The sequence below is a fragment of the Vidua macroura genome, chromosome 6, assembly GCF_024509145.1.
Source record: "Vidua macroura isolate BioBank_ID:100142 chromosome 6, ASM2450914v1, whole genome shotgun sequence".
NCBI lineage: Eukaryota > Metazoa > Chordata > Aves > Passeriformes > Viduidae > Vidua > Vidua macroura.
Genome location: NC_071576.1, coordinates 10,482,337 through 10,510,039, shown reverse-complemented (window position 1 = coordinate 10,510,039; position 27,703 = coordinate 10,482,337). Strand labels below are relative to the sequence as shown.

Below are 27,703 nucleotides of genomic sequence, written 5' to 3'. Positions count from 1 at the left end.
ACAAGTGGTGAAATAGGTGATTTCCCCCAACCGTCCCCAAAGCCAGTTATTTCGTGAGTCAGTTGTGTGGTTCCTTCCTGCACGCCTGGATTGAGCCCTGGAGGCTGTTCCTATCAAGTAATGTGTTTGTCTTCTTGTTTGGCCAAAACAGGTGAAAACCCAAGTATCTTCCCTACCCCCCTTGACAAATGTGGCACCTGGGGAAGCTGAGCCCACTCAGATCTCTCACTCCTTCAAGTGGGTCTTTGGCAGTGAACACTGGACCTCAGTGCATGCTCTGGTGTAGGCTCACAAGAATGGGGAATGGCCCAAGCCAGGAACTGAATTCCCACTGGCTGGGCTGGCAAACACAGAAGAGACCTCAGATCTCAACTGACTTCCAGCCTGCAGGCTGCACCTTGGGTTAAGCAATGTTTGGGCACAGCTGGTTTGGTTGCAGCTGTGTTTTGGCAGCATGGCTGCGTGAGTGGAGGTGGGAGCTGTCTGCAGACACTGCTGTGGACACTCGATGGCTGCTCTGTGCCAATGCAGAAGCTTTGCAGAGATTACTTGGATTTCTACCAGGTATTTCTACCTGGCAGGTAGAAGTGGCATCTGCCTCAGCATACCCTGTGTGCCATCAGCCCATTGGAACACAGGTGAGGTGTGAGCCTGTCCCCAGCTGTGGCCCCTTTAGCAGGTGTCCCTGGGGTAGGTAGGGTGGCTCCTGAAAGACGCTCAGTTTTCCCAGGACAAAAAGAAATCCCAGCCATGCACAGGGTTGGATGGAGTGGGCTGGTTCCAGTGTGCAGCTTGGCCTGGGCTCAGGGCTGAGAAGCAAACCCGGTTGCTCACACCCCTACATGCACACAGATCTTGCTCCGTAGCTGCTCCTTGCAGACACCCCTAATAGGAAGCTCTTGTTCCCCTGCTTCACCCTACAAGATAAGTGTGTTGGGGTGTGGCTTCCAGGTTGGGGTGTGGCTTCTGAGATCAAATATGATCCTCTCCAGTGACCTCTCTAGCCTTGCTGCCCTGAGTGTAAGGTGACTGTGTGGTTGCTGGAAGCCTGTAAGCGCTGGGTGAGTTCCTCTTGCTGAATTGGTATGGAGCTCCAAAGAGGGATTTAACTCCACAGACTGGGTATTCAGCTTCAGCTCCTGACCAGCCATGAAATGAGGCTGTGCAGCACACACAGCTCCTCTGACATCAGAGATTGGTTCTCACAGTATAGATGGTGCTTTTGCATCCAAGACTATAATTTTCTTAAATTAAAAGAAATCTCACATGGGGATTTTCTCTGGTTGATGCTAGGGGCTGCCTGCTTTAAGGGCAGCCATGAGACAGAAAACAGCTAGAGGGGCTGTCACCTGCCAGGCCATTTCTCCTCATTTATTTAAGCTTAGCTTCATGTTCAAACCTTCAGCAACACTGCAGTGTGCCAAGGAGACTGGCAAACATTGTCTGCCTGGGTACAGCCCAGTTCCTCCAGGGGGTGACTTCAGCACGGGGGGTTTGGGAGCCAGATTTTGGCACACCTCTGCCTTCTCCCCTTTCTCTGTCTGAGGCCACAGCACATAATATGGTTACCACAGAGTAATTTTTCCATGCACTTAATGACTCTCTGGGGACAGTGCCATTGCTGCTTGGCTGTTTGGAAGGCTACAAGAAGTGTGTGCTGGTGGGGGCCAGTCATCCACCTTGGGGCCTGGTGCCCACACCATCACTGCTTTGTGCTCAGCCCTGAGCTCCCTTTCCAAATGCAAAGTGCTGGATCTAAGTGCTCATGCTGGGGAAAGTCCCTTGTGTGGCAGGATACAACTTTTAAGCAGTGAGGAGAGATGCAGTTGTACAACAGCGAAATTCTGAGAGGTCCTGGATGTCCCTGAAGGGCTTTAGGAGGTGGCTTTCCTGGCTGGCAAAGGGGAACAGTGTTTTTGGCTTTGATGCCTGTTTATAACTCAATACTGGGAAGGTCAAGCATCCACTGAGTGCTGTTTCCCCTCTGTAGTGGTGATGTTCTTGTCCCCACCAGGGGCATTGTGGGCACCCAGCACGGGGGAACAGAAGGATGGGCAGGCAGCAAGGAATAAAATGTGCTGATCTCTGCATTGGGGCAGCTGCTTTAATTTCTGGGGACTGATTTCTCCTTCCTTTCAATTTTGTTTCACTCTTCCTGTAACCACCTGACCCAAACCTTGCTCCTGTGCAGCCTTCCATTGTGCCTGTCTTAGCCTGAGGCACAGCAGCATCTTGGGACATTAGCAACAACAAAAGCTGGGATGGAGAGGAGTGTGCTCCAGCCAGGGGAGAGTGAGGGCCAGGTTATTCTGACTGGGTTATTCAGTGATGCTGCAGTGAGCACCTGGTCCCAGTAATAACTTTTGCTAGAATTTTTGTCATTCCTCTACCCTGCCCTGTCCTACCCTAATGCTGGAGCAGGGACTGTCCATCCTTGAGCAGTGTTTCACAGGCAGATTGGGGATTTTTGACTTGTGCCTGCTTGCCAGATGAGTTCCAGCTCATTTAAAATCAGGTATCAGCTTTGGTGGCACAAGCAGCACTGACTGAGAAGCAGCAGCTGCAGAGTACAGAAAGTAAAACTAAGGGTGTGGAGCACATCCCAGCACACTGGGTTTCAGGAGCTGTGGCACTGCTCTCTGCACAGGGTCCCATGAGCAGTTTCTCCCATCCTGGCTGTGCTGCAGGATGCTGAGGCCACAGAAAAACGTGCACCTGCCCTCTGCACACTGCAGTCCTTTCTCCAAGCTCTTATTGCCAAGTATCCATGATTTATAGTTTTCCCCCCTATATTAAAATAAAGGACATCTCACTGCAGCCAGCATTCACCCCACAAGTCCCCTAGGAGAGATTTGTGAGTGGTAATTAAGAGTGCAGGAGCCTTTCACCTCGAGGACATCTCTCAGCATTGAGCTCCCTGGGTAGAAAGTGCTGACTTGTGTTTTGGCTGATGCCCAAGCTTAGAGCTGCAGCTCTAAGGAGCTTTTCTCCTGGCACCTCAGTCTGTCTGCCACATTGGATGCTGCTAGGAAGCAGGGGGAGTATGAATGGTGGGATGGGGAGGGTTTGCTTCCCACTCCTGCACTCCTAAATCCTTGCTGATGTCAGGTGAGAGCTTCTTGTGGTCTGTGTCCCTTCCACTGGATGACCCTTCCAAGAACTTCTGCAGTCTCTTCCTGGCCTCTAGTAAACCCCTGCATTCACCAATCTTCTGCCCTTGCCCCGCTGGTACCGGGGTCAGCTGAAGGGCAGCTGAGCCCCACTGCTCTCTCCTTGGCATCAGCCTCTGCCACCATCCGTGCTCTCCCCCCACCCTTTTCTGCTCCTAACGCACCCTTGGCAAAGACCTGGGCCTGGACCTGCATGCAGCACTGCTCTATGCTGTGGCAGACGACAGGGATGGTGCAGTTCCCCCCTCCTGCTGCATCCCCATGCACCGGTGCCGCTGCCAGCAGCCGCCACAGGAGCATCGTGGAGCTGTGCCGGGTAATGATCAAATCAGCTGGTGGCCAAAGTACAATTACCAGTCGTGGCTGGGAGCTGCTCCCTTCCAAGAGAGCTAATTGAAAATACATGGAGGCTATTATTAGTAATTACGAGGTAGCCACTGTTCAGCAGGGGAGAGTGGTGTGGGATGTGCATGCAGCTTGTTCATCCCAACACCCTTCAGCTGGTCCTGGATGGGTGGGGGGATCGTGGGGGCCAGGCCTGGTGAGCCAAGCTGGGGAGATCCCCACTCTTGCCTCCCCAGCTACCTCCTCAGTGGCTCTCTTAGATTCCCAACGGAATCTAATGCCAAGGAAACGAGCTGAGCATGAACCAGCTTCTGGAACAGAGCAAGGCTGAGGTTCGTGCTGAGGTTTAAACCTGCCTCCCATTGTGGTGAACTCCCTGCTCCCTCCAGCCTCCCCGGGCCGAGCCCATCACGTGCCCGGGAAGGTGCAAGGTCCAGCTGGGCATGGATCGTGGAGCCGAGGGATGGCAGCCGGCTGCGAAATGAAGCGCCTGCTCTTCCTCCTGGGTATCCTGCAGCTCCTTGGTGAGTACGCCCAGGGCCCGGCCGCCGTGGCGAGCAGGGGTGACCGCCGGGCGACCTCCGCGTTTCGCGTGTGCCCCCGGCAGCCCTGGTTCGGAGCGGAGTTGCGGGCTCTGTCACTCACAGCGTACCTGACAGGCAAACGGGAGAAGGCATTTCCAGCGGGACACGGGGAAGGCAGGCAGGCACCGAGGCTGGGATAGCCGTGCGGAGCTTGCTGAGCCTCTCATTTGAAGTCAGCAGCGCTGCGCTGCAGGACACGCTCCCTGTTGAATATGCATGGCGCTTTGATGTTCAAGTACTGCGCTTCCCGGGAGACGGGGCCGATTAAATAGCACACGGGTACTTCCAGGGCTGGGGAGGGTGCAGGCACGCATGGGGCAAAGGGATTAGCCTCCGGCCGGCGGAGCCGCTGCTGCAGGCGGGCCGGGTGCGGAGCCGTGTCCAGGGTGGGCCGGGCTGTGAGCCCGCTCGGCCTGCGGGACGTGAGGCTTTGTGCGATGGGGCTGGCCGAGCCTTTCAGCTGGAGCTCCGAGCCCTCCATTCCCCAGCTTCCCGGGGCGGCAGGGACATGAGGGAACCGCAGCAAGGACGGAACAACTTGCCATTGCTGTCTGGAGGCTTTTTTTCCTTCTTAAGCTCTTTTCTTGGTCTTGTTCTGAGCCAGGAAGGTGTTTATGCCCACAGCACTGCGAGCAGCTGCTTGGCTCCAGTTCTCACCACCGGTAATGTTTTTTCCCTCTCGGAGGGTTTCAAAGGGGACGCGGCACGGGAGTGTTCGCTCTGCCTCAGGGTTCCCTCAGGCACCCGCAGCCCGGCGTGAGGCAGGGGAGCCCCTCCGCGGGTGTACCTGGGCTCCAGGGCTTTCATTCTGGTTAAAAACACATGGTTTCCTGTTCATCTGGAGATGGCTACTACGGCCAGCAGTCTCACCAGAGCCCCTGGCAGAGTGAAACAGCGCAAATTACACCTCAAGGTGATCCCTGTGTGCTGACAGAGCCTCTGCAGCCACATCGCACCCCACCGTTTGCAGGAGCCGCGGCCAGGCTTTGTGCAGCGCACCTTCCTCTCTCAGCTGAGGTCGTTCCGAACCCCCTCCCACCCCAGGCTGGGCCGCCGTTCCTTCTCCTGTGCCCCAGTCCCTGCCACCATGGGCTTTCTACAGTTTGTAATTTTGTGGGTCTTTCTCCTTCAGAAAAGATGATCCATTAAAAGGACAAAAGTAGGGCTGGGGTTTTTTTTTTTGTAATTTTCTCTTTGTCTCATACTCACTTGCCTGAAGCCATTTAATTCAGGCTTCTGGAGATTGATTCATCTTTGGCTGAATATGCACCCCCCGCCCAAGCCTGGGCAGTGTCAGGCTGGGAGGCTGCTCTGCTGTGCTTGTGCAAACAGAGAGGTCAGAGTGCAAACCCCCTCTGCCATGTCCTGTCCCTGGCCAGCAGGCTCATCCCTGAGTCCGAGGACAGGACTGCCACTGTCCCAGGAAACCCCAAGGGGAAGAACCCTGTTTCCCAACATGTTTATGCCTCAGGCTGAAGTACACCATGGAATCCTCCCTCTCTAGTTCCAAACACATGAAACCAGCCTGTACTTGTGCTACATGTCCTATGGTAAATGCCCTTTCTTCTCTTGCCCTGTCTTAGTGGTATCACAGCTCTGCATGCCCACTCTGTACCTTCTGGAAACCGAAGGCTGAGGAATCTTTCCTTGTTTAATTAGTCTGAGTGACAACTAAACCCCCTGCAAGGATTGCTTAACTACCAGGTATATGTTATTCTTACCCTTTGCCTGCAGGACACTTCCCTGCCTTCTGTCTGCCTGCTGTTTGTCCCTTGCTTCTCTTCCTGTCTGGGTGGCTAAAAACATTACCCAGCCAAAAAAAAAAAAAAATCCCCCGTGTAGAGAAGGGCTGTGACTGCTCAGCTGGGACAATGCAGGAGCTGGTGTTGGGTAGAAAATCCCTAAATCTGACCTGTGAATGCCGAGCCATCCTAAAGCACATCTCAGAGCAGGCTCCCAGTGCCTCTCATGGACTGGGTTAAACTGGTTTTTCTGTTTCCTCCCAGCTGCCACCGCTGCCGTGTACAAGCAGTGGATCCCCAACACCAATTTTGAAACTGCCTCCAACTGGGATAAAGGCAGAATCCCCTGTGCCAGGGATGTGGTTCACTTTGAGAAGGACAAGGTATAGACATTTTAAATTTATTTTATTTTTGTTTTCACAAAGCACTGTCAGGCATTGGAGAAGCCCCTTTCCCTGACAGGGCAAATCACACTTTATTCTTGCTTTTCTTGCAGGTTGTCTCAGTCTTCGTCAGGTCTCCCCACGCGCTGACAGACATGGTAAGGCATGGTGGGCAGAGGTGTACGAGGGAGGGCGAGGGCAGGGCCAGCCCTGGGGCTCTGCCTGATGGCACATTCCCCTGTCCCCCTCTCCACAGAATCATAAAATGGTCTGGCTTGGAATGGACCTTAAAGGTCATCAGTCCCAACCCCCTGCCATGGACAGGGGCATCTTCCATCAGACCAGGTTGCTCAAAGTCCCGTCCAACCTGGCCCTGAACACTTCCAGGGATGGGGCATCCACAGCTTCTCTGGGCAACTTGTGCCAGTGTCTCATCACCCTCACAGTAAAGAATTTCTTTCTAATATCTAATGTCCTACTGGCCTCTGTCAGTTTAAATTAATTCCATGGACTTTGGCACTTTCCTCCATGGTTCAGGCAGACCAAGGAGGCCTCAGCTAGGGCAAGGAAAGGAGTCCTACAGCAGCCTGGGTTTCTTTGAACCGTGGAACCAAAAAGCCCATTTCTGGTTGTTTTGGTTGGTTGGTCTTGTTTTGGGGTTTTGTTTTGTTTGTTTTGGTTTTTTATTTATGGGAGATGAGAGAGAGTACAGCAAAATCCAATTTAATTTGAAAGAAATTGATTTTTTTTTTCTCCTCAAAGGAGGGATAAAACCCCTCTTCATGTGCTGGAGAGCTTAGCAGTAGTTGGCTGAGGAGCGCCAACCCACAGCGTTGCTGACAGAGAGGCACTAGCCCTGGGCAGAGGCTAAGTGAAGCTGACATCAAAATATCTTGAAATGAAAACAAACTGTTCTGGGAAATCCCAAAATGTTGCTTGAGAAATTTTCTTTCAAGTGTCATTGGGTTTTATATTTTTTTGTGGTATTTTCAGTCTAGCGGTGGCAGGATGGGCACGACACCCTGCTGAAATGTGTGTGTTGAGTGATATAAGATTGGGAAGGGCTCAACTCGGAGGGAGTTTCTGAGCAACCTGGTTTTGCCCCACATGAGGAACTCTGCCCCAGAGCAGGCTGACAGGCAGCCATGGAAACATGGGCTCTCAATCTCTGTGGCTTGGAGGGTAAAATTTAACAGGGAGGAATTAAAGGGAAAAGCAAACCCACTGTCCCAACCTGTCAGTGGGGGATGGGTCACCAGTGAGCCCTCTCTCACTGCTGGGACAGGAAGAGATGGGATGGGTCCTGTTTGGAAAACCTCCTCCTCTAGACCTGATGAGCTTGTGGGCGAGGTTCCTCTCTCGCTTTTAGGTCAGCTTTGCTCTTTTATTGGCCATTAAATTTGAAGAAGCCCTTGAAATTTATGTGGTGTAATTTGTTCAGGCTGTCTATGCCACTAATAGTTTTGATGCTTTAATAACGCCATGTGCCACGTTTAATCCCTCTACAAATATTTGGAGAAGATACTTTATTTATATGGCATTTTAAATATGAATTTTTGAAGGAAATAATGTACTGGGGAAATACGTACAAATGTAATGTAATAAATGATGTGGAATTTACCCAGAGAAGAAAAGAGCAAAATATCACTCCAGTAGATTTTATTTTACTTACAGATGAATGTATAATATTTCTAAAGTACTTTCATCAGAGGCCTGCAAAGTGCATAATTGCAGAGCAGCGTCAGTCATTACGGCTGAGCCTCCCGCAGCCAAGCTGGAGAGCAGAGCTGAGCAGCCTGAGGAGAGGGAGATCCACACAACCTTTGCAGTGCACAAACCAACATCCACGGCCCTGCCCCCTGCTTGGGTGGATGGCTCCTATTGCACCTGAGGGATAGGTCAGGGTGCCCCAGTGACCCCTGGCTCATCCCTGTCAAAGGATCCAGAGTGCTGGCAGGAGCCCCTGGGGACCCTCTGCTGCCTTGGGTTTCTCTGGGCCCCTGCTGCTGGCAGGCAGCTGCACAGGCTCCAGGGTTACAGTGAATTTTGTGGTCCCACTGCTGTGCGGATGGGGAGGACTGCTGGGGGGATCTGTGAGGGAATGAACATGGGCTGTGAGGGCACCATTCCCCTCCTGCGCTGAAATGCACTGCAGGTGAGCAGCCAACCCTGCCCTATAATCTGTACTGCAGCTCACACCTTCCTTCTGAGCATCACTGCCCCAGCCATCCCCTGTGAACTGTCCCAGCATGACTCTTAGTGAGGTGGTTAATATTTCTTTTTAATTTCAGCTCAGGCACTTCCCTCCTGTTCACTGCCATGCTCTGCTGTCACCAGGTGATACAGGGACTGCCAAGGTTAGGGATGAAAAAGGAATGAAACCCACCACCTGAGCTAGGCTGCCACTCATGCAAATGGCATGAAATTTGGAAACCAGCTGGTTAGGAAATGAATTGGTCATGAGGATTTTTGCAGGGAGACTGGGCTGCACCTGTTCGGCTGCCAGCCACGCGCGCTGGAGCATTAGTCACTTAAATCAGCAAGAATACATTAAGCTTTAGAGTCACCATGGAGATGCTATACAGCCTTTGGCCAAAAAAAAAAAAAAAAAAAAAAAAAAAAAAAAGGCAGAATATTGTTTGCTGTAGTACCATGGAAGGAAATTCACGGCTGAGGAGGGATTAGGCTCTCAGTGATTTTCATGAAGAAAAGTGCCTGCTGTGGCAAGTGTAGGGGAGGATGCTTGGTGCTGGTGGTGAAGGGACAGCATGAGATCTCCTCTCCCAGCTCCCCAGCTGAATGGAGTGTCAGGTGGTCCTCATGTGTCACCATTGCTCCTCTCCTAGACATTTATATGAAAGCTCACTTCTGTATGGTGAACTCTCCAGCTCCCCTCCCCATCCATCCCATGTGGGCACCAGCCATGTGCAGGGAGATGCCTTCTTGGGAGGAGGCTGTTGGGGCACAGAGCCTGCCTCTCTGCTCTGAAGAGAGAGCTCTCTGCTTCTGAGCACCCAGCTCAGAAGTTATTTGAAGTTTCAAATGGATCCCTAATTCAGTCACACATTAAATCCAAATCCAGCTTAAAGTGTAAGTGGCTTTGATGCACAACCGTTGTGATTAAGTTGGATTTTCTATGGTGTTTAGCTGCCTAAAGATGCAGATCAGTGTTTAGCCAGCTTTTGGAGGTGCCTGAGACTAAATGTGCAGAAAAGCTGGAAATGGAGGTGATGATGCCTGGCATGGGTGCTCCAGGGCCGGGCAGACTTTGGCTTTGTTTGTCTCCTGATGGGGAAGAAAGACTCCTGAGAGGGAGTGGACCCTCTGGCTATGTCTGTGCTTCCAAAGGGAGCCAGGCCAGGGCATGGCTGCAGCAGTGAGCCTGGTGTTTGCCACAGTAACACCAGCCCTGGTGCAGTTTGTGCCTGAGCTGGCCAGCACTGACATGTGGGCCACGGATGGATGCTGCTGCTTCTATTTTCAGGGTGGCAGGAGTTGGGTTTATTCACATGGGCAGAGCAGCCTTGCTCGACCCTGGGGTCAGGACACTGGCTGGGGTTACTCAGCAGCCCTGACATCACCTTTCCAGCTCTGCCCCATCCCCGAGCTCTGCTGTGGGGCGGCATCTGTCCGTACCCCCTCCCTGCCTGCCCCACGAGGGGCTGCAAGGCTGGGCAAGGCTTTGGAGGGGCACTGGGGTCTGACCAGGGACACCTCCCCCAGCCTTATATTTTTAGCTGCCTAATTGCGAGAGCAGAATGTACTCGGCTTTGCTGCAGGATGCTCCCGCTCGGTTCCTGGCAGAGATTGATCTTGAAATGCCAATTGCTCTCCAGGGGCACCGGCTCTAATGAATTGCCACAGTTCGCGCTAGTCCCAGGCACCGGTGCTCCCTCCCCCACCTCTTCCCAGACAGCAGGGTAATGAGACAACCAGAAAAGGTATTATTTTTCCTTCCCCTAAGATGAAAATAAAACATTTCAGGGGAGTGTGTGCCAGCACATAATTCCAAGATGGAATCCTGCAGTCTTTTCTGTGTCAGCATTTACAATGAAGGTGCATGCAGGAAAGGAGTTTGGTAAAACAGCCATTTACACTCATCTTCCCAAGTCTATTTGCTCATTTCAGGCTGTTTTCCAGCAGGAGGAGTTACTAAAGTCTGTGATGAGCAGAGCAGCTTGCCAGCATCCTGGGCTGTAGCAGATGCTGGAGCCATGGAACGTCTGCCATCCCTTCACTGCTGGGCATGGCCCCTCTGCCCACACCTCAAGCCTCTTCCTGGCTTTCTCTGACCTTGTCTGTAGAGGAAAGTTCAGGGAAAGGAGCTTAACTAATCTGAAATAGATTTGACAAATGGCTTTAAGACTCTCTGTGTCTTCTGCATCCAGAGCTCAATGTCTTCAGCTATCCAAGGGGCTTCCCTTGTCCCTGTAACACCTGATTTCTGTACACTGTCGGGACCTGTTCAGCTAGAAGTCTGTACTGGGCATCTGCAATCAAGTTAATGGGCTTTTTGGGTCTCTTGTTTGTTTTTATCCTCCTATGGCTTTCACTGGGCCCTGTGGGGAGGTTTGGCAGGGGCTGTTCAGGGCAGCACTTGTGTGGCATGGCCAGGAGCTGTGGCTTCTCTGTAGGGATGGGGAGGACCGCGATGTGTTGGGAACCTGATGTGTCAGGCCACCCCTGTGCCAGGGGATGTGGTGGCAAGGCCAGGCTGGGCAGGTGCTGTGGGGAGCCCGTGTGCTGAAACACAACCTAAAGCGTGATGAGCAGACGTTGCAGGGGAGCCGGCTCTGGCGTTAGTGACAGCGCGGCTGTGCTGCTGCTGCTGGCCAGGAGGGGAGGGAGAGCAGCCAAGCACCTCGTTAGCTTGCAGGGGATGACGCTGAAATGATGATATCCCCTGGCACACCGCTCCTGTGCCTGTGCTCCTGCCTGCTCTGGGTCAGAAGCAGAGGGGTGAGCTGCTGCAGGGATCAAAGCAGGGCTGTGGGCATCCCCCACACTGCTGGTGGGGCCCAGGGACAGCAGCACCAGCTTCTGTGCCCCAGGTGTGCTGCACCAGCCTGCACGAGCATGGGCTTCATGGGGATACTGGCTGCAGTTCTGGCCTAGTTTCCTTGGGAAGGTAAAGCCCCATTCCTCATGGGACCAGGTGTCTGGGCAGGGAGCAGCAAGGTGCTGCTCCAGCAGCAGGTGACCCTCCTCGGCTCACACAGAGGTCTTGGGGTGGTAGGAGGTCATCCTGCCTTGCCGGGGACCTGGAGTAGCTGCTGTGGGATCGAGGGCCGTGGCAGGAACAGGCTGGCTCTGGCAGCAGACTGGAGATGTGGGGTGGCATGTGTGGCTGAGGGGAATGATGCTGTCCTGAGGGTGCAGGTGAAAGCTTCACCTGGACCAGAAGGTGAATAAATGGAGCCTCAGTAATGAACCCAAGAAATGCTGCTGCAGGCGAGGCCCTGGCAATGCTCCAGAGTTGTCAGAGGGATTCACCTGTGGGTGATCCTGGCCCTGTGCCTTTCTGGGGTGTCAGCCAACAGCTGGATATCACCCAGGCACCACCACCAGCTGCACTGAGACCCCCCAGCCCCAGGAGACACTGGGAGAATCCCTGCTGTTCCCACCTGTGGGCAGAATGGGCAGGGCCCACCCGCCTGCTGCCCTGGCTGCCTGCTGCTGTCTGCGGGCTGCCACTGCCGCAGCAGGGCTGTACTGGGAAAGATGAAATGGAAATCATTTCCCTTGTGCATTATTGCTTGTGGTGGGTCACAACAGTCTGTGTTGGAGCCATAGCCCACCTGTATCCTATCCCAGTGATGTTTTTCAATAGGCTACCAGTACCAGGGCCAGAGCTGCTCCTGGGCTGGGTGCCAGGCAAGGGGATGTACCCAGGGGCTGATGGCCGCTGACCTGCCTGCTGGTGCAGCACTGTGGAGCTCAGTGTGCCCAGGCAGTCTTAGTGTTGAGTGATGGGGATGGTGGTACCATCTCATCCAAGCAAGGAATTCAAATGTATTGATGCTGCAAATAAAAGCAAGGCTGGGGGAAGACCTGGCTGCAGTCACAAGTGTTCTTCACCCAGGTTAAAGCACAAGTGCTGCATTTTTCCTGGTCTGATGATGGTGACATGCCAGTCACAGTGCTCCTGTCAGTCATCTCAGCCCGATGCTTGTGACTCAAGGATGTGCCAGAGGCTGGTTCCAATCAGAGGCCACCTGATTGGAAAGCCATCTCTCGGGACTTTGCTATTTTTTTATTTCACATTTTGGAGGTTATTTTCTTTTTCACTTATGTGTTGAGGGAGCCGATTCCTTCTGGTAGTGCAATGCTGGGGCTGGTCCAAGAGCCACATGAGGTCTTTCTTTTTTTTTTTTTTTTTTCCCCTGAATTTGATAAGAAAAATGGTGCCTGTGTTTCAGTTGTCATTACACTTGATAATGATAACCGAGGAGATAAGTGATTTACCTATATCAGGGATGGAAAATGACTAATGGGACTCTAAGCATTTGCTGTATTAATGGCCCTGGAGTACAGGTTGGCAGGAGGAAGGGAAAGCAGATGAAACAGCCAGCTTTTTGGCTTTGGTCCACTGGTACCTGTCACTGCTCAGTTCAAAATGTACTTGGAAAGTGGCCCAACCTGTATGCAATTTCCATACTAAACTCCCAAAGGTAGAAAACCACTGCCCAACCAGAGTCTCTATTTGTCCTCTGCAGTGAACTGAGATACTTAACTTCTGTTAGGAAAAAAGAAAGGGCAAATTATTTACAAAGATCCACTGGATGATGGAGACACTCCTGAAATGCTGCCCAGTGGTGAGAATCTCAGGCAGAGCTGGTGGTGGATGTGCAGCACAGCTGCCTCAGTGGGCAGGGAGCCATAGCTGCAGGGCCCAGCCCCAGAAATTCCTGTGGCAAAGCAGAACTACAGAGCTCTTCCTCAACTTCATGTTTGTGGAGATGAGGTGACTCTTGCATCATGTTGTGTTGCATCTTAATTCCAGGGCTGGTGCTTGCAGTGTTTGGGCAATCCCAGGGTATGAAGGGACATGGTGTGTGCTCACTCTCATTTCCCTGCCACACTGACACCCACATGAGCAGCTTCCTTTGGAAGGCACCCGAGCCTGGGATTTTGGCCTTGGCAGTGGAGGGGGTTCTCCTGTGGTGGCTGGAGAAGCTGCATCTTGTCCAGAGAGCTCAGAGGCCAATATCTCCAGAGCACAGGTCTGCAGGCATGGGGCAGATTTGGCATGAGCCATTTCTCCCAGCTCTCCTCTTGAGCAGAGCTGGTGCTGTGTCCTGCTGGCCCATCCAGACCTGCTTACCCTCCCAAGCACATGCAGGATGCACCGCCTCGTTTGGTCATGGAACCGGTGTGGTGCATCTGTTTGTGCATCCCTAACTGAGCAAGTTATCCTCTTATAGCTCATCTCCTCTCTTACCATACTGAACTCAGCCCTACCATATGAACCCTCGACATGTTTTTCTTCTCCCCTAGTCAGTTTGTGAAGGTCTGAATGAACAATCCCCTTGGACACAAAAGCTGCTTATGTCCTGCATGGGTGTTTGGGAAGCTCTGACCCATGGCCATAGTCAAAGTGACAAGTACAGGGAAGAGAGCTGTCAGGCAGGCAGGGATGAGAGCAGGGACTTCCCAACCCAGTGGTCTTGACCCAGCCACAACACTCAAATGCCAATTTCAGCAGCTGGGAAAGCAAGTGGAGACCAATGTAATGCTGTGTAACCATCCCCCTCACCAGAAGCTGCTGGATGATTTTCCTTCTTCCCCCCAGAGATCCCTGCAGCTTTGGGTCTGAGTGCCCAGAGCTGACTGCTGTGAAGAGTTGGTACCCTGTGCTGGTGAAAGGATCTCCTGCATCCCATCCAAAGCCCCATGCTGAGCAGCTCAGATGGCCCCAGCAGCCAGCTGGCCACCCTTCCTGCCTGGCCCTGTGGTGCACAGCCAGCCACAGGGGCCAGCCTGCAAACCAGGCAAGAGGCAGGACTGGGCTGGCAGTGCTGCTGGCACTGGCCTGAGCATGGGCAGCAGCTGACTGCTCCAAAATGTCCCATTGCCCACTCCTGCCTGAGCTCACAGGAAAACAAGCCAGGGCACTTGAAGTGAAGTACAGCATTTTGTGGTTGAAGCTGGTAGCATTGCCCTCACCCAGCTGAATGCAGGCCAAGTCCTGAACCTCAAAACAGACATGTTTTGATGGCTTTTTCATCTGCAGCTAAAGGACATGATACCTTTTGTATCCTGGCAGACCTTTCAGCCTTTTTCAGTGCTTCAGTATTGGACAAATTTCCTCTACTCAAAAGTAATAGAAATTCAGAGAACCTGATGGCAGGACACAGCCTGTGGTCTGATGGAGCAGTGTCCATAGGCAAAGGCTTTTTCCTGGCTGGGGGGAGACTCCACACCCTTGGGGCACGTTGCCCCAACCTCAGTTATTCCCAGTGTCATCCCCTCTTGTCCTGCCCAATGTATGGCATTGCTGGGTCCAAAGCAGATGGTGCAGTGGAGCACTGTGGGACTCTTCTTGGTGACAGCCACCCTCTGCTCTCTATCCTGGCTTCTCATGGTTCCTGAACCAAGAGGGCACCAGGGCTAAGGCCTTCAAAGTGCTGCACCAACAAGGCACTAAACTTCTTAACAGGTGCCTACCTACAGTTTGGGGTTGATGAGCTTTGTGCCTTGTCCCCCTTCCCCCTCCCTTCCCCCTCCCTTCCCCATGGTGGTCTCTGAGTGGGACTGAGCATCCTCTGGTAAGACTGGCCAGGGACAGAGAGCTGTCATGGCCACCATGCAGCACTCAGTCATAAGTCTTGCTTTCTCTAACCTACATACATATTTAAAGACAATTAAGTAGATGAAACCTTAAAATCCCATTTAACTTTTTCTGCCTGAGCAAAGGACCTTGTATGTTGGCATAACTCAGTCCTGGAGGGCTTTCAGCTGCTGTTGGGAGTGATGCTAAAACACTGGACAGACCAAGTTAGAGAAGGGTGCCTTGAGCATTACTGACTCTAAAATATTGGAAAAAACCATGACTTTCCCTCTGCAATTTCTAAATGTAAAATAAGGTGGGCTGGGCTGAATAACCTGTTTGCTGTGGATGAGTTGCCTGAGTCGATCATTTGTCAGGGCCTGTCCCAGAGTTAGCAGTGCTGGCTGGTGACCCACGTGGCCACAGTTTCTTGCTGGAAAGGTTCCCATGGCAGAGCTGTGCCTGTTGAGGTTTGTCAATGGGTGGGCCCTGCAGGCTGAAGCCAGGTCAGTATGGTGACCCTGACTACCAGCTGGTGATGTCCTAGCCAACAAGAAGAGAGTCTGGCTATGGCAAGCTGATCCAAATGCCACTGTGTGTTTCCCTTAGCTTGTGCTCAGTGCAAATTCACTACCTGACACTGTACCAAGCATAGCCTGGGCCCCTGATTTCTATTTTGTGGGGCAAGCACAGCCCCTGGAGGTGGGAACCCTTTAAGTGAGGGGGCATCTGGCACTTGCAGAGTAAGGTTGGGGGTTTTTTTTGTGTACCAACCATGTATAAATCCATTCCTGAGCTGCTGCGAGTGTGCACAAGAGGAGGAGGAAACTGTCAACAGAGCCATTTTGCTTTTTCCTTTTCTTGCTTCTCTGAATGCATTTCTGTGTTGTGGAAAACAACATCACACTGCCTCTCCCCATGTGCTTTCCCATGCACATGGGGCACAGCAAGGGTAGCTCCTGATCACTGTAAAGTGCCTGGGAGACTGTGAGTGTAATAGGCAGCGTAACAATTAGCAGTGTTATTTGGTAACAAGCCTGGGTGGCTGGCAGCAGGACAGTAACACTCTGCATCCTTCATCTAGTACCTGCCCCTGAATGGAGAATTCCTGCTGGCAGCTGATGCAGCCTTCACAGCTTTCGATGGCAGCTGGGATCCAGGCTGCGACTCAGGTATTTAGTGCCCAAACCAGGCACCCCATCAGCCTGTGATGAATCATGTAAATCCAGCCCAAATACCTCTACAAAGGTCTTGCCTCAGAGCAAAGTGAATCACTCCTCTTCAATACTTACCTTTTCTTTGATGACCTCCCTCACATCAGATCATTTTTTCCTCCTAGATCACCTGTCTTCTTAAAAGGTAATTATAGTAAGGAAGCTTTGAAGTTGTAGCAGAGAGGCAAATACTGTTTGTATTTTCCCCTGCCTATTAAGCATGTAGCCACATCAAAGCCCTTATTTTCTCTGCCGTGGTGTTTCTAAAGAAGACCAGTTAGGAGTTACACACTGGTGAACCAAACCATGGCCATCACAACAAGCTGGCCTTTGGCCCCACACGCATCCTCCCCTCCCCTCCCCTCCCCTCCCCTCCCCTCCTCTCCCCTCCCCTCCCCTCCCCTCCCCTCCCCTCCCCTCCCCTAGATCATGGCTGAGACAGCAGCTTTGTGTCATTGGTGCCTGCTTTTATCTGAAAGCTATTTTCTAGGGTGGTGTATTTTGGGTGCTTAAGAACTGCCCCATGCTTTCAGTGGCAAGTAACTCTAGTTTCTCTGCAGAGAAGGAAGCATTCAAACAGAGCACCTGTGCCTACACTCTGAATGGAAAAAAAAAAGAGAAAAAAGAGAGAAAAAGTCTAAATCAGTCTCTCCAGAGGAAGGATTGTATCTTAAGACTGTCTGGAGCCACTCTGAAATCTTTAATCCCTATAATTTTTTTTATTTTGGGGCTATTTGCCCCCGAGCAGGGATGTTCTGGCATCTGTGCTTGGCAGTGGGCTTTACCTGCTTACCATGCACTGCTCCCCTGAAATCAGCTGGCATTTCTGGGACAACTTTCACAAATGGACTTCTCTAAAGCATGATATTAAAATTAATACAAATAATTCAGTCACTAAGTACCTGCGTGCTGGCTGAATTGGTTAAAGTTCAGCTGCTGGGAAGGGAGAGAAGGAATCAGGGCACTGCATGATAAGACTAACCAGCAGGGAAATGGTTAATGGTTAAACAATTGATAGTTAAATGGGGCACTGGCTTTGGGGTTACCTGCTGCAGGGAATAGGGCTGGTCATATTTCTGCAGACCTGCCAGGCTGCTGGGAAACTGGGACATGAATTATCATACCCACTTTTATCAGGTTTAGCTGTTACTCAGCATTCAGGCAGATGTTTTCCTCCTTAACCAGAAGGATAAGCTTTAAAAAATGGGGGAAAAAATATCCTGTGGGATCTGGGCCTGGAAGCTTGCAGGCAGATGTGGGACTTGGGCTGAGACCCCAGCCCTGAGTTCTGGGAAGCTTTGCCAAGCTCTGGGAAATGCCTGCAGTGGGTGCCCATGAGGGTGATGCCAGGGCCAGCCCTCGGCTCCCTGTCCACAGGGTGAGATCCTTCACTTCAGGCCGGGCAGCGCCTGGTTTTACCAACCCAGATGCATCTGCTGGGGCTTTGGATTTGGGTTTGGGTCGCGCTCAGCCTTTTCTATCCCTTTTCCAGGTGGAACAGCGAGGTTCACCGACGCTGAGCACCGCTCGTGGTTCGACCCCACGCTGTGGCAGGATGTTCTTCCCAGCGGGGAGCTCAGGCCAAGCGGGCCCATCTTCTCTGTGGATGAGGAGCGCGTCCCGTGCCGCTACGATGATGTTATCTTCCAGCCCGAAACCTCCTTCCGGGTAAACACCGACTCATCGCAGCCCGTGATTCACCTCCGCAGCATCTCTGTCATGGGCCAGGTAAGGTGGGGAGGAAGAGAAACTGGCTCGGCACCTTCTCACCACAGCCCCGAGTGGGGGAGCGGCGCTGCACAGGGAGATGGGGCACACCCGCGGGGCTGCGGCTTCATGAGCTGCTGCTGCTGCTGCTGCTGTGGATGGCCTCGATGGCTTTTTGCGTCAACCAGTTTGTTATCAGCTCCCTCCCTGCAGTGTGGGAGTGCAGGCTGTCTCACTATAAATGTTTAAAAAAGGGCCAATATGCACGGGTCAAACCATCCGCAAAGGGCGGCTTCCCTGGCTCCCAGGGGCCGCTCCCTTCCCCGGCACGTGTCTGCAGCCGTGCTGCTCAGGGACCCTCTGGGGACACCTCCCTCCTGCACCCGACCTTCACATGGCCTGTGGCCCAGTGATCATCTCCCAGCTTTGCTTCAGCACTGCTCTTTAATTGATTGGAGGGATAATTATAGAAGTGCTGGCAGCCTGCTGTACCACAGCCTGGGAATTAGGCTCCCCACAAGCCCTGTTCCTCCTGGTCAGAGGAGCAGAAGATCATAGGAGCTGCAGCAGTAAACACAGGCTCCTTCCAGGAGTGGGAGATGTGGCAGGCATTTCATAAGTTATTTATTATTTCTGCTGCTGTGCTGGCTGGGATCTGCCATTTCAGAGCCAGGCATTAGGTAGCTGCTTTTTGAGTAACAGACTCAGTCAGTGCCCAGGCGGGTGCAGGCGTGTCTGAACAAGGCAGCGCCCCAGTGGAACTCACCCCAGGCCCACATAGCCCCAGGGATGCAGAGGTGGATGCTCTTGGGTGCTCAGAGTGATGCTGGTCCTGCTGATGCTTCAGACTACCCCACAGCACGCCATCCCCCCAGGGACCACTGCTGGCTGTCCCTCAGGGCAGGGGCTGCTGCTGAGCAATGAGATGGAAGAAGGTGCTTTTTATGATCATAGCATATTTACTAAGAACTGACCTTATGAGCTTCTCTATCCCTTTGTAGCCAGCCTACTCTGTGCTTTGTGATGACTATTTTCACCCCAGGGCCTGAGAAATCTGCCTGTTGTGCCAGAGCATGGAGATACTTCCTGTGGAAGAGAGTGGGTGAGGGAATCACTGGTGACCTGGCAGGATGAGGCTGGTCAGTCCAGCTCAGTCTTTGCTAATACCAAGTGCATAGAAATTCTTCCCAGATAGAAGGAAAACAGCTCAGACCCAGCCCCCTTCCTCCCAGTAGTGGAAAGCTGGTAACTTGAATTCTCTGAGCCAGCAGAAAGATGGAAAGCAAAATAAGAAAAGTCTTAGCCATGTCATTGTCATTGTTTTTGGTTTTAGAGAGTTTTTCTGTTGGTCCAGGGGAAAAGATAGAATCGGTGTATTGGCAGGGTTTTCCTGCTGCATCACTGCCTGCAGTGGGGCTTCCACGTGATGGCCATCAGATGTCACACCAGATGTCCCAGCAGCATGGCTGGGTGCCTGGGGCCAGCACTAGGACCAGTCCTGGGATACTCACCTGCTTTGCTGCTCTTCCCTGCACAGGAGCTGAACACCCCATCATCCTGGGCTGGGTACCTGGGGGGCCCCTCTGCCCCGCTGCAGTTTCATGGCAATGGCACTCTCCAGGTGACAGGCACTGGCTGTCCTGATAAGTCTGGCTGTGCCTGCGGGAACGCCCTGGTGAGTCTTCCCTTTCCCATTTTGGGGGCGCCGGTGCAGTGTGCGGGACGAGGGACTGACGCTGCCCTCCTCTCCTTTAGGATGGCCCCCGCATCTGCGCAGCCCTGCTCAGGGCATCAGGGAGGCAGTGCCCAGAGCCAGCGTGCCAGAGCCCTTTGCAGCCCCTTGGCCACTGCTGTGGGGTCTGTGGTGAGTGGGGGACATGGCCCTATTCCTTCTCCCTGCCACACCAGCTGCCCCAGCCTGCTTCCCCTGGCTCCGTGGGGGAAAGCTGGGAGCAGGGCGTGCTTGCTGCTGGTTGTGAGCTGAAGTTTTGCTGTATCGTGCTGCCAAGGGTCCCATCTGTGGGTCCCATGTACAGATCCCATCATGCCACCTTCCCAGCATGTCTCTCTGACGAGATCCTGGCTTTTGGGAGCCTGTTCTGAGTCGCAGCCCTTTGTCCCTGCTTCTGGTTTATCCTGTCAGGATGTCACAGCTCGTCAAGCTAATAGGGCTCTGCTGAGTTTATGCAGCCGAAAATATGCAGAGGAAATGCAACCTTTTCCACTGTAATGTCAGCTTCCCAACAGCCAGCTTGTTTAATTTCATTTAAAATAAAAGCATGCAGATTGAGTGTTCTCTCTGCAATGGGTGCTCCTCCATTAATCTGCATAAAATGTTGCTAGGGGCAATTTTTCGTGCACAACTGTACCTGGATACTTGGTATCCAGTACTTGGTATGTCATACCAAATTCATTAAAATGGCACCATATGTTTCTCCAACGTGCTCCTAAAAGCCTAGTCTCTTGCAGTCTTTAGGAAAATTTAAAATTTCAGCAAATGCTGAAATTTTTTATCAGGAATTTTCTTGGGTATTTTTTCTCAGGAAAGTATTTGTCTCCATGACTGCAGTGCAGTGGTGCGGGGAGCACAGGTGTTCCCTCCTCTCAGCCTTCCCACCAAAACCAGGGTAGTGCTGCTGCACCACAGCCTCATGGCCCCAAAACCAGGGACATGAAGAGCTTCCCAGGGGGATAAGTGGGAGAAAACTTTCCAGGGAAAGTTTTTCTCCAGAATATGATGGGAAGTCAAAAGCCTTTTCTCAAAGCCAGCTGACAAAAAGACCAGCAGGGGAGGTTTGTCCCTCAGCCCAGGCAGACCAGTTGCACAGGGTACCAGAGGGTCCTTCAGCGCCTATCGTGGCAGTCAGAGCTGTGCTGCCGTGGCTGCTCTCTGCTCACACGTGGTGAGTTTGATGTCTGTCTGTTTTCTGGCTGCAGGGGCCACCATTAACCTGGATTTTACTCCCGATTTTGACCTTCAGAAGTACCAGGACAGATTGGTCCAAGAGTTGCTGAGCCAGGTACTAAGCCTGTCAGATTGGGAGGGGCTAATGAAACCACAAGCCACTGGCCACATCTGCCAGTGACTTGATGGCTGTGGGACAGTCTGGGGCAGGCATGCAGTCCCAGCAATGCCAGGGGTGCAGCTCACTCCCCACCACCCTGCAGGGCCCACGCTCCCCGTGTGACCTCTTGCTGTGGGAGCTGGGTCCCTTGCTCCCCACCACAGCCCCACCATCCGCTCAGCTCAGGGCAGGAAGAGCTGCTGGCTTGCAATGGGGAGGCATGCAGGGGGGTTTGCTTGCAACCCTGCTCTAGAAAACAGAGGAGAGCAGGTCTAGGTCCCATGGGAGCTCAGTGCACCCAGCTGGGATGGTGCAAACCTGCAGCAGGGCATTCCCTGGCCTCTGGCCAACGCTGAGCTGCTTTTCCATTCCCCAGTAGGCAAGCACTGGGTGGGTGACTGGCACTGGCCAGCTCTCAGATGCTCTACAAAGCATCACTTCATGCTGCTGCTTGTCAGACACAACATGACTTCCCTCCTCTTTGCCAGGGGCTGCTGGGGGAGGAGGTATGCTCTGCGTTGCACTGGGAGGTTCGATACGAGGATATTGCTGTATTGATCCTGAGCTGAAAGCTGTCTGCCTGCCCTCCTTACAGCCACACGTCTTAATACAGCTTTTAATGGGTGTGATACATGAAATTGCTTTCTCAGCCTGCTCTCCTCCATGGGGGCTCTTTGTGTGCTGGGTGCTGGTCACAGCTTGGGAGAGAGGGGATGTACAAGCCTCTCCTTTGGGAAATACAACAGCACTGCTGTGACAGGGATGGCAGCTCTGTGGTGGGGCTCACATGAAGGTTCAGGTGGGCCTTGCAGCTGCACCCGTCGTGGCTGTCAGGAGATGTGACTAATTTGTGCCTACCCTCTCACTGGCTTTACGTGTCCCCTTGTGTTTTGGGAAGCCCAAATACGCTGGCGTGCAGATGGCCATATCCAAGGTGCACAAAGCACAGACCTTCCTGGGCACCATGTCCCGAAGCGCCGCTCCTCTCATCCAAATCGTGCTGATTGATGACAGAGCAGGAGTGCAGGCGGGCACCGCTGCGGAGCAGCTGGCAGCAGACATCATGCAGAACATAGCACAGCACGGTAACGCCCCTGTCCTCCTCAGCAGGTCCCCTGCAGGGGTACCCAGAGCCACTGCTGGCCAGAGCTTTGTATTCCCTGCCAGCAGCCCACATGTCCAGGGGGGTTTGAATGTCTCTAAGGATGGAGATACGACAGCATCTCTCTGCAGCCTGTCTCCACAACTGACCATCTTCACAGTAAACCAGTTTTTTATATATAAATACTTAGATAAATGTAGGTATTAGAGTAGAATTTACCATATTCAGTATCTGCCCATTGCCTCTTGCCCTGTCACTGGCTGCTGCTGAGAAGAGCTGTGGCTAACCAGGGCAGGGCAGAACAGAGTGGAAGGGTCACCTTGCTTGCCCTGCTGGCAGTTCTCCTCCTGCAGCCTGGGATACTGGTGTGCTTCCATGCCATGTCTGGCCATGACCAGCTTGGTGCCTGCCAGCGCTCCCCTGTCTGCAGAGCTGCTCTGCAGCCAGAATGCTGCTTGTGGAGGCAGACAATGGAAGCTGGCAGATGCTGATGGGCACCAGGAGACTTGGTGGTCATTGTGTGGGTGGCAGACCCACAGAGGCTTGTCCCCAGAGTGCATCCACCTGTGAATCCCATCCCTGTTCCCAGGGAAGGGTGATCAACCAGGCAAGCAGGACCAGACCCAGCTGAAGGCTCCCTCTGCCATGGGTGTGGGGATGTGTTTCCCTGTACAATCCTCATTCCTGTTTCTTCCCAGGTGAAGCTCTCGGCATTTCAAATGGCAAAATGGAAGTGGCCACTGGCAGCACTGCCAGCGGGCAAGTGGGGAGCCACCCAGTGAGCAGGATCACAGCGGGGACAGTCATGGGGCTACTCTTCAGTCTCCTGTTCCTTGGAGGGATCCTCTTTCTCTACAGAAAGGGAAAGCTGAGGTAGGGATGGGGCTTCTGCCAGCAGCAGATATTCAGGCTGCCTCTGCTTGGGAGCAGCTGCCAGCCCAAGCTGTCCTTCCAGCCTGGCACACAGGGGCACACGGTGCTGCCCAGAGCTCCCACGGAGAGGGGCATGGCCTGGCAGCATGCTACCCCCAGCATTACTGTTCATAGAGCCACAACATGGTTTGGGTTGGAAGGACCCCAGAGATCATCTAGTTCCAACCCCCTGCCATAGCCAGCGACACCTTCTACTAGACCAGGTTTCTCAGAGCCCCAACCAACCTGGTCTTGAACACTTCCAGGGATGGAGCATCCACAGCTTCTCTGGGCAACCTGTGCCAGTGCTTCACTGCCCTCACAGTAAAGAGTTTGTTCCCAATATCTAATCTAAACCTGCCCTGTGTCAGTTTAAATCTTGTCTTTGCTCCTCATGGTTTTCTGGAGATGAGGTGGCTGAAAGGCACTTCTGTACTCTTGGACTGTTGATTCATTCTCCTCCTTGACCAGGAGGAGCTGCCTTTTGGCAGGGTGCATTGTGCTTGGGGCTGCTGCAGCTTGGCTGGGGCTCTGCACAGCCTAGTCATGGTGCCTGGTGACATCTCCTGTTCCTTGGCAGCATTAGTTTGCAGCCCTGCTGGGGAGGGGAGGACTGAACCTGCCAGCATCTCAATAGAAATGCATCAAAATAATGCAAAATACTCATCCCACTTTAATGGTTTCATAACCATTAAAGGGAGAGAGAGCATCCAAGAGCAAGTGCAGCTTCTGATGCATTGCTTGTTCACACAGCATAGAGTATGGAGTGCAGGTCCCGGGGGGGGGGGGGGGGCTGGAGGGTGCACCTGACTGCACCACAGCTGGGAACTAGTCAGAAATACCCTTCTCCATCACCATTTTCCCTCACAGCTTGGATATGGGGCCTGGCAGTGATTAGGGCATCCCAGCAGTGCCCATGGCAGGTGCTTGGGGCACCCACCTCTGCTGCTCCAACATGCACCCACCTTCTCGTGGAGGGTTTTGCAGGGTTTACTGGCTGCCTGCTGAGACACTGTGGGCTGTCTCACTTACCCTGCTGTGGGCAAGTGGGGTTGACTTTACACATTTGATAACCAGGGGCCAGAAATTGCTTAAATTTTCATGTGCAAAGTGCACCTGTGTCTGCCAGGAGGTGCTGAGCTTCCCGGTGCTGGGGCTGCCGTGACACAGGCTCACAAGTCAGGTTGTTTGTTCCCTCCCACCTCCTCCACTGGGATTTTGTGACTGTGCAGCACTGGCCCTGGCCAGGAACACTTGCCCTGCTGCTCGACACATGATGACATGATATTTCCTAGCAGTAAACCCATGCCTTAATTTAATTTCTAAATAAAACTCCCAGACCCATAACTGCTACTTGATGATTTATTTTTCACTGATGCTTCTTTGGATGCTGGACAGGCCTTTGAAACCAGTTCTGTCAGCAGCAGGAGGGAATTTTGTGTAGCTGCAGGAGACAGAACTGAACTTGAGCCCAGGGCCTGTCCCACTAATGCTGCAGGTCTCCCTTATTTCCACTGAAAGGGGCCTGGCAGAGCTTCCCTCAGAGCTCCTGAGGGGATGTGCATGGACCTGCTGCTGAGCCCACCTGCAGCAGGTGCCCAGTGCTCAGTGACTGAGACCCTTAGGATAAAAGTAATGAAGAAAATAATACAAGTAGTGATGATGATTAAGATGGAAAAATGAAAATGTGATAAATGTAATAATAAAAGTAATGATAAAAGTAATTAATACTTGTTGAGATTACAGTGGGAACAGGTGTCAGCTCTGTTGCAATTCATTTAGGCCACAGGGAAGGAATGATTGCTCCAAAGTGAAGCCTGTGCTAGAGTTGTCTGCCTCTGCAAACTCCTCCCTCCAGAATGCAGGTCCCAGATCTCCAGGCTTAATGATTTCTGCTGGATACAGCTGCTTGTCCCTGGGAAAGGGTACAAACATCCCATTTCAATTACAGCCTGACATTTTGCCCCTGTCTGTTTTCCCATCCACATCTTAAGGACGCTGGGTTTCAGCTGGGGGACCTGCAGGGATGGGAGGGATGTGGATGGTGATGCCCAGCTCTTCCCCAGGTTTCCTGCCCTGCGCCGGCACCAGCCCTGGCAGAGGATGGAGGACCCGGCGTCCCCGGCACCAGCCAGTGACAAAGGCTTCGACAACCCCATGTTCAGCGTGGTGAGGCACCACTGCCAGGGACACCGGGGTGCTCAGGGCACGGGCAGGAGCTGCTGGGTGCCATGACACTCTTGAAAGCCGCTTGAGGTTACCCTGAGAGGGGCCCTGCTTTCCCCAGGCGAGGAGGGGTTTGTGAGACATTCCCGTTCTCCCTCACGTCACCAGCCTCTTGGCTGCTGCAGGGACTCAGCTCTGGGTGGGTTTTGCCAAGGGTTTTGCTTCTCTTCCCCATAAGTTGTTTCTCCTCCCTTGCTGTTGCAGGAGCCTCCAGATGCTGACCTTGGAGAGGAGACACCCAAAGATCTCCAGGTCTTCTACCTCAACCCTCTGTATGATGCAAGCGAGACGGAGACGTGATGGTGTGGACTCATGCTGGGGGCAGACATCACTCCCTTGGGGACATCACCGCCTCTCCAGCCCTCACAGCCCCTCACAGTCCTTCACATCACTCCTGGTGGGATTTAAGTCAGAAGCAGATCCCACCTGAATAAAAGTGTCTGTGCAGTGAAGGAAACCATCGCAAACCTTCACTGTTGGGATTCAGTCACATGGACATGGCCTCCTTGGTGTTACTTCTGGGTTTTAAACTGTATTTTGCAGGTGTCAGTTCTTTTTAGATAATTCAACATTGAGATTTGGGTCTCAGATGGTATCCAGAGAAGCTGGGGTCTAGCTCAGCACCCCATGCTTTAGCCAGCACTGTGCTGGATTTGCCCCAAGGCACACAGCAGGTTGAAGGAAACATCCCTGGATGCATGAGAGAAATTCAGTGCTCAAACACATTTTAGAATATGACCCAGAGCCTTCAGGGCCTGGACCCATTAGCTGGAAGGGTGTTTTGGTTTCCAGCAGCATGCTCAGTGCTGGGGATCTCTGCTCAGGGTCCCCATTCCTCCTCTCACTCCTGTCCACTGGGCGCTGGTGCAGTGCAGTCCTGATTAAACAATTCTCTCCCCACAGAAGCTTCTGGAGCTTGCTCCTTCCTCTGGGCCTGGACTGATAGGTAAGAAACCCTCTTGGACCTTTGGGGATTTATTCTGTTTATTCTCAAGGTGAGAAAGTCTTCTCATGGTAGAAGGGGAAGGAAGCTTGATGCCAGGGTCCCCAGGGGGGGATGCATGCAGGAACTGAGGGCTGGGGACAGTCGCAGCAGCCCATCTCTGCTGAGGTTTGGGGCAGTGGCACTGAGGGGTCTCGTTAGTGCTGGCCTTTGTCAAACACCATCATCTGCCCACAGTGTCAGGCAGTGCATCTTTATGGAGCAGGGCTGATGGGTGAGGTGGAAATTATGGATATGTATGCAAATGGATGCAAATTTACACTCTTCTGAGTATTCAGTAGGGCTTGTTGGCATATTCCATAAGGAAGCAGCTATTTTAAGTTTATAATATTTTGTTCTAGTCTCTGGAAGACATAATCCCTTCTCAAAGGGCTGGGAATTCATCATTAGGTGCATCAGAGCCCTGACAAAAGGAAACAGGCAGCATGTGGTGGTGGGACCAGCCGTGCCCTCTGGAAACAGGCAGGACAAAAGGGAACAAGGCCCCTCTGAGCTCCTGGGTGCTGCGGTGAATTTGCAAGTGGGGCAGAGCCAGGAGGAGTCCTGGCTCAGGGCACACACACTCTTGGGATTTCACCTCTCCTGAGGGGGCTCCTCCACCAGTACTGGGACAAAAAGCAGCTTGCCTGGACAGGAGTCTCTGCTGCCTCTGTCAGGCACTTGTTGCTGGGTGAAATGGTCACTGGTCAAAAAGCAGAGGAAGCTGTCAGCCTGCAGCAGCTGACATGGGGAATACCCAATCCCCACCATCCTATGGTCCTACAGGCAGTTCATCACTGTGGGGAGCAGTGACCCAGGGACAGTACCCAAAAACTTACCTCACAACACACAGTCACTCCTGTGGCATGAGCCCAAGGTAGATCCCCAGCCCAAGCCCTCCCGCTGACCCCACAGGGCCGGACAGCCCCGCATGGCCAGGGCTCGGTGCAGGTCAGCAGCCGTGGTGTTGCCATGGTGCCTGTGAGAGCAGCCACATCCTCCACCTGCTACAGCCCTACTTTCTGCCTGTGAGGGCCTTTTTGTGTTCTTTTTCCCTTTCACATCAGTTCATTGCAGGTGACTGTGTCTCCTCCAGCCCACAAGCCTTCAAATACACACAGAGAGGAATTTTCTTTCTGGGGCCAATGCAGTTATGCACACTCTACCAGGCAGCCCATCACACCAGCACTGTCCACACAAGGACAGGGCTCAAGGGTGACCCTCAGGGCAAATTTCTTCCCTCCCTGGCTATTTTTGGGCCTCGCTCATTGTGAGTGTGAATTGTGATGTGAGGGTTGGGAGGGGTCTCGATGGCTGCATCCCCACGACATGTGCAGAAGGGGAAAGGCAAGAGCGTCCCATGGCCTGAGGGAGAGAAGAGACAACCCATTGGCAGCAGGACCATTGCACAGGATGGTGTCAGCATGGTGTTCTTCTTCTGCAAGTAGCTGAGGACCTCAGCTTTGTGTCCTGCCTGGTCACACAGGGATTTGAGGGTGAG

The 27,703-nt window shown here is 52.9% G+C and overlaps 1 protein-coding gene across 3 annotated transcripts; it reads left to right on the top strand.

Moving 5' to 3' along the window:
* The first annotated feature begins 3,961 nt into the window (after nt 1-3,961).
* On the top strand, nt 3,962-25,813 carry AMN (amnion associated transmembrane protein). Of its 3 annotated transcripts, XM_053980776.1 has the most exons (12): nt 3,962-4,039; nt 6,106-6,224; nt 6,338-6,382; nt 16,079-16,166; nt 17,701-17,936; nt 19,453-19,590; nt 19,671-19,779; nt 20,853-20,935; nt 21,879-22,065; nt 22,781-22,955; nt 25,061-25,163; nt 25,425-25,601. In XM_053980776.1, exons 1-12 carry the CDS (start codon nt 3,979-3,981, stop codon nt 25,518-25,520), a joined length of 1,440 nt encoding a protein of 479 aa, XP_053836751.1. In that variant the 5' UTR covers nt 3,962-3,978; the 3' UTR covers nt 25,521-25,601. The 3 variants fall into 3 exon arrangements, with proteins under 3 accessions (XP_053836751.1, XP_053836750.1, XP_053836752.1); XM_053980775.1 differs by lacking the exon at nt 25,061-25,163 and having other exon boundaries at nt 25,425-25,813; XM_053980777.1 differs by lacking the exons at nt 6,106-6,224; nt 16,079-16,166; nt 25,061-25,163 and having other exon boundaries at nt 25,425-25,813.
* The last annotated feature ends 1,890 nt before the right edge of the window (nt 25,814-27,703 follow it).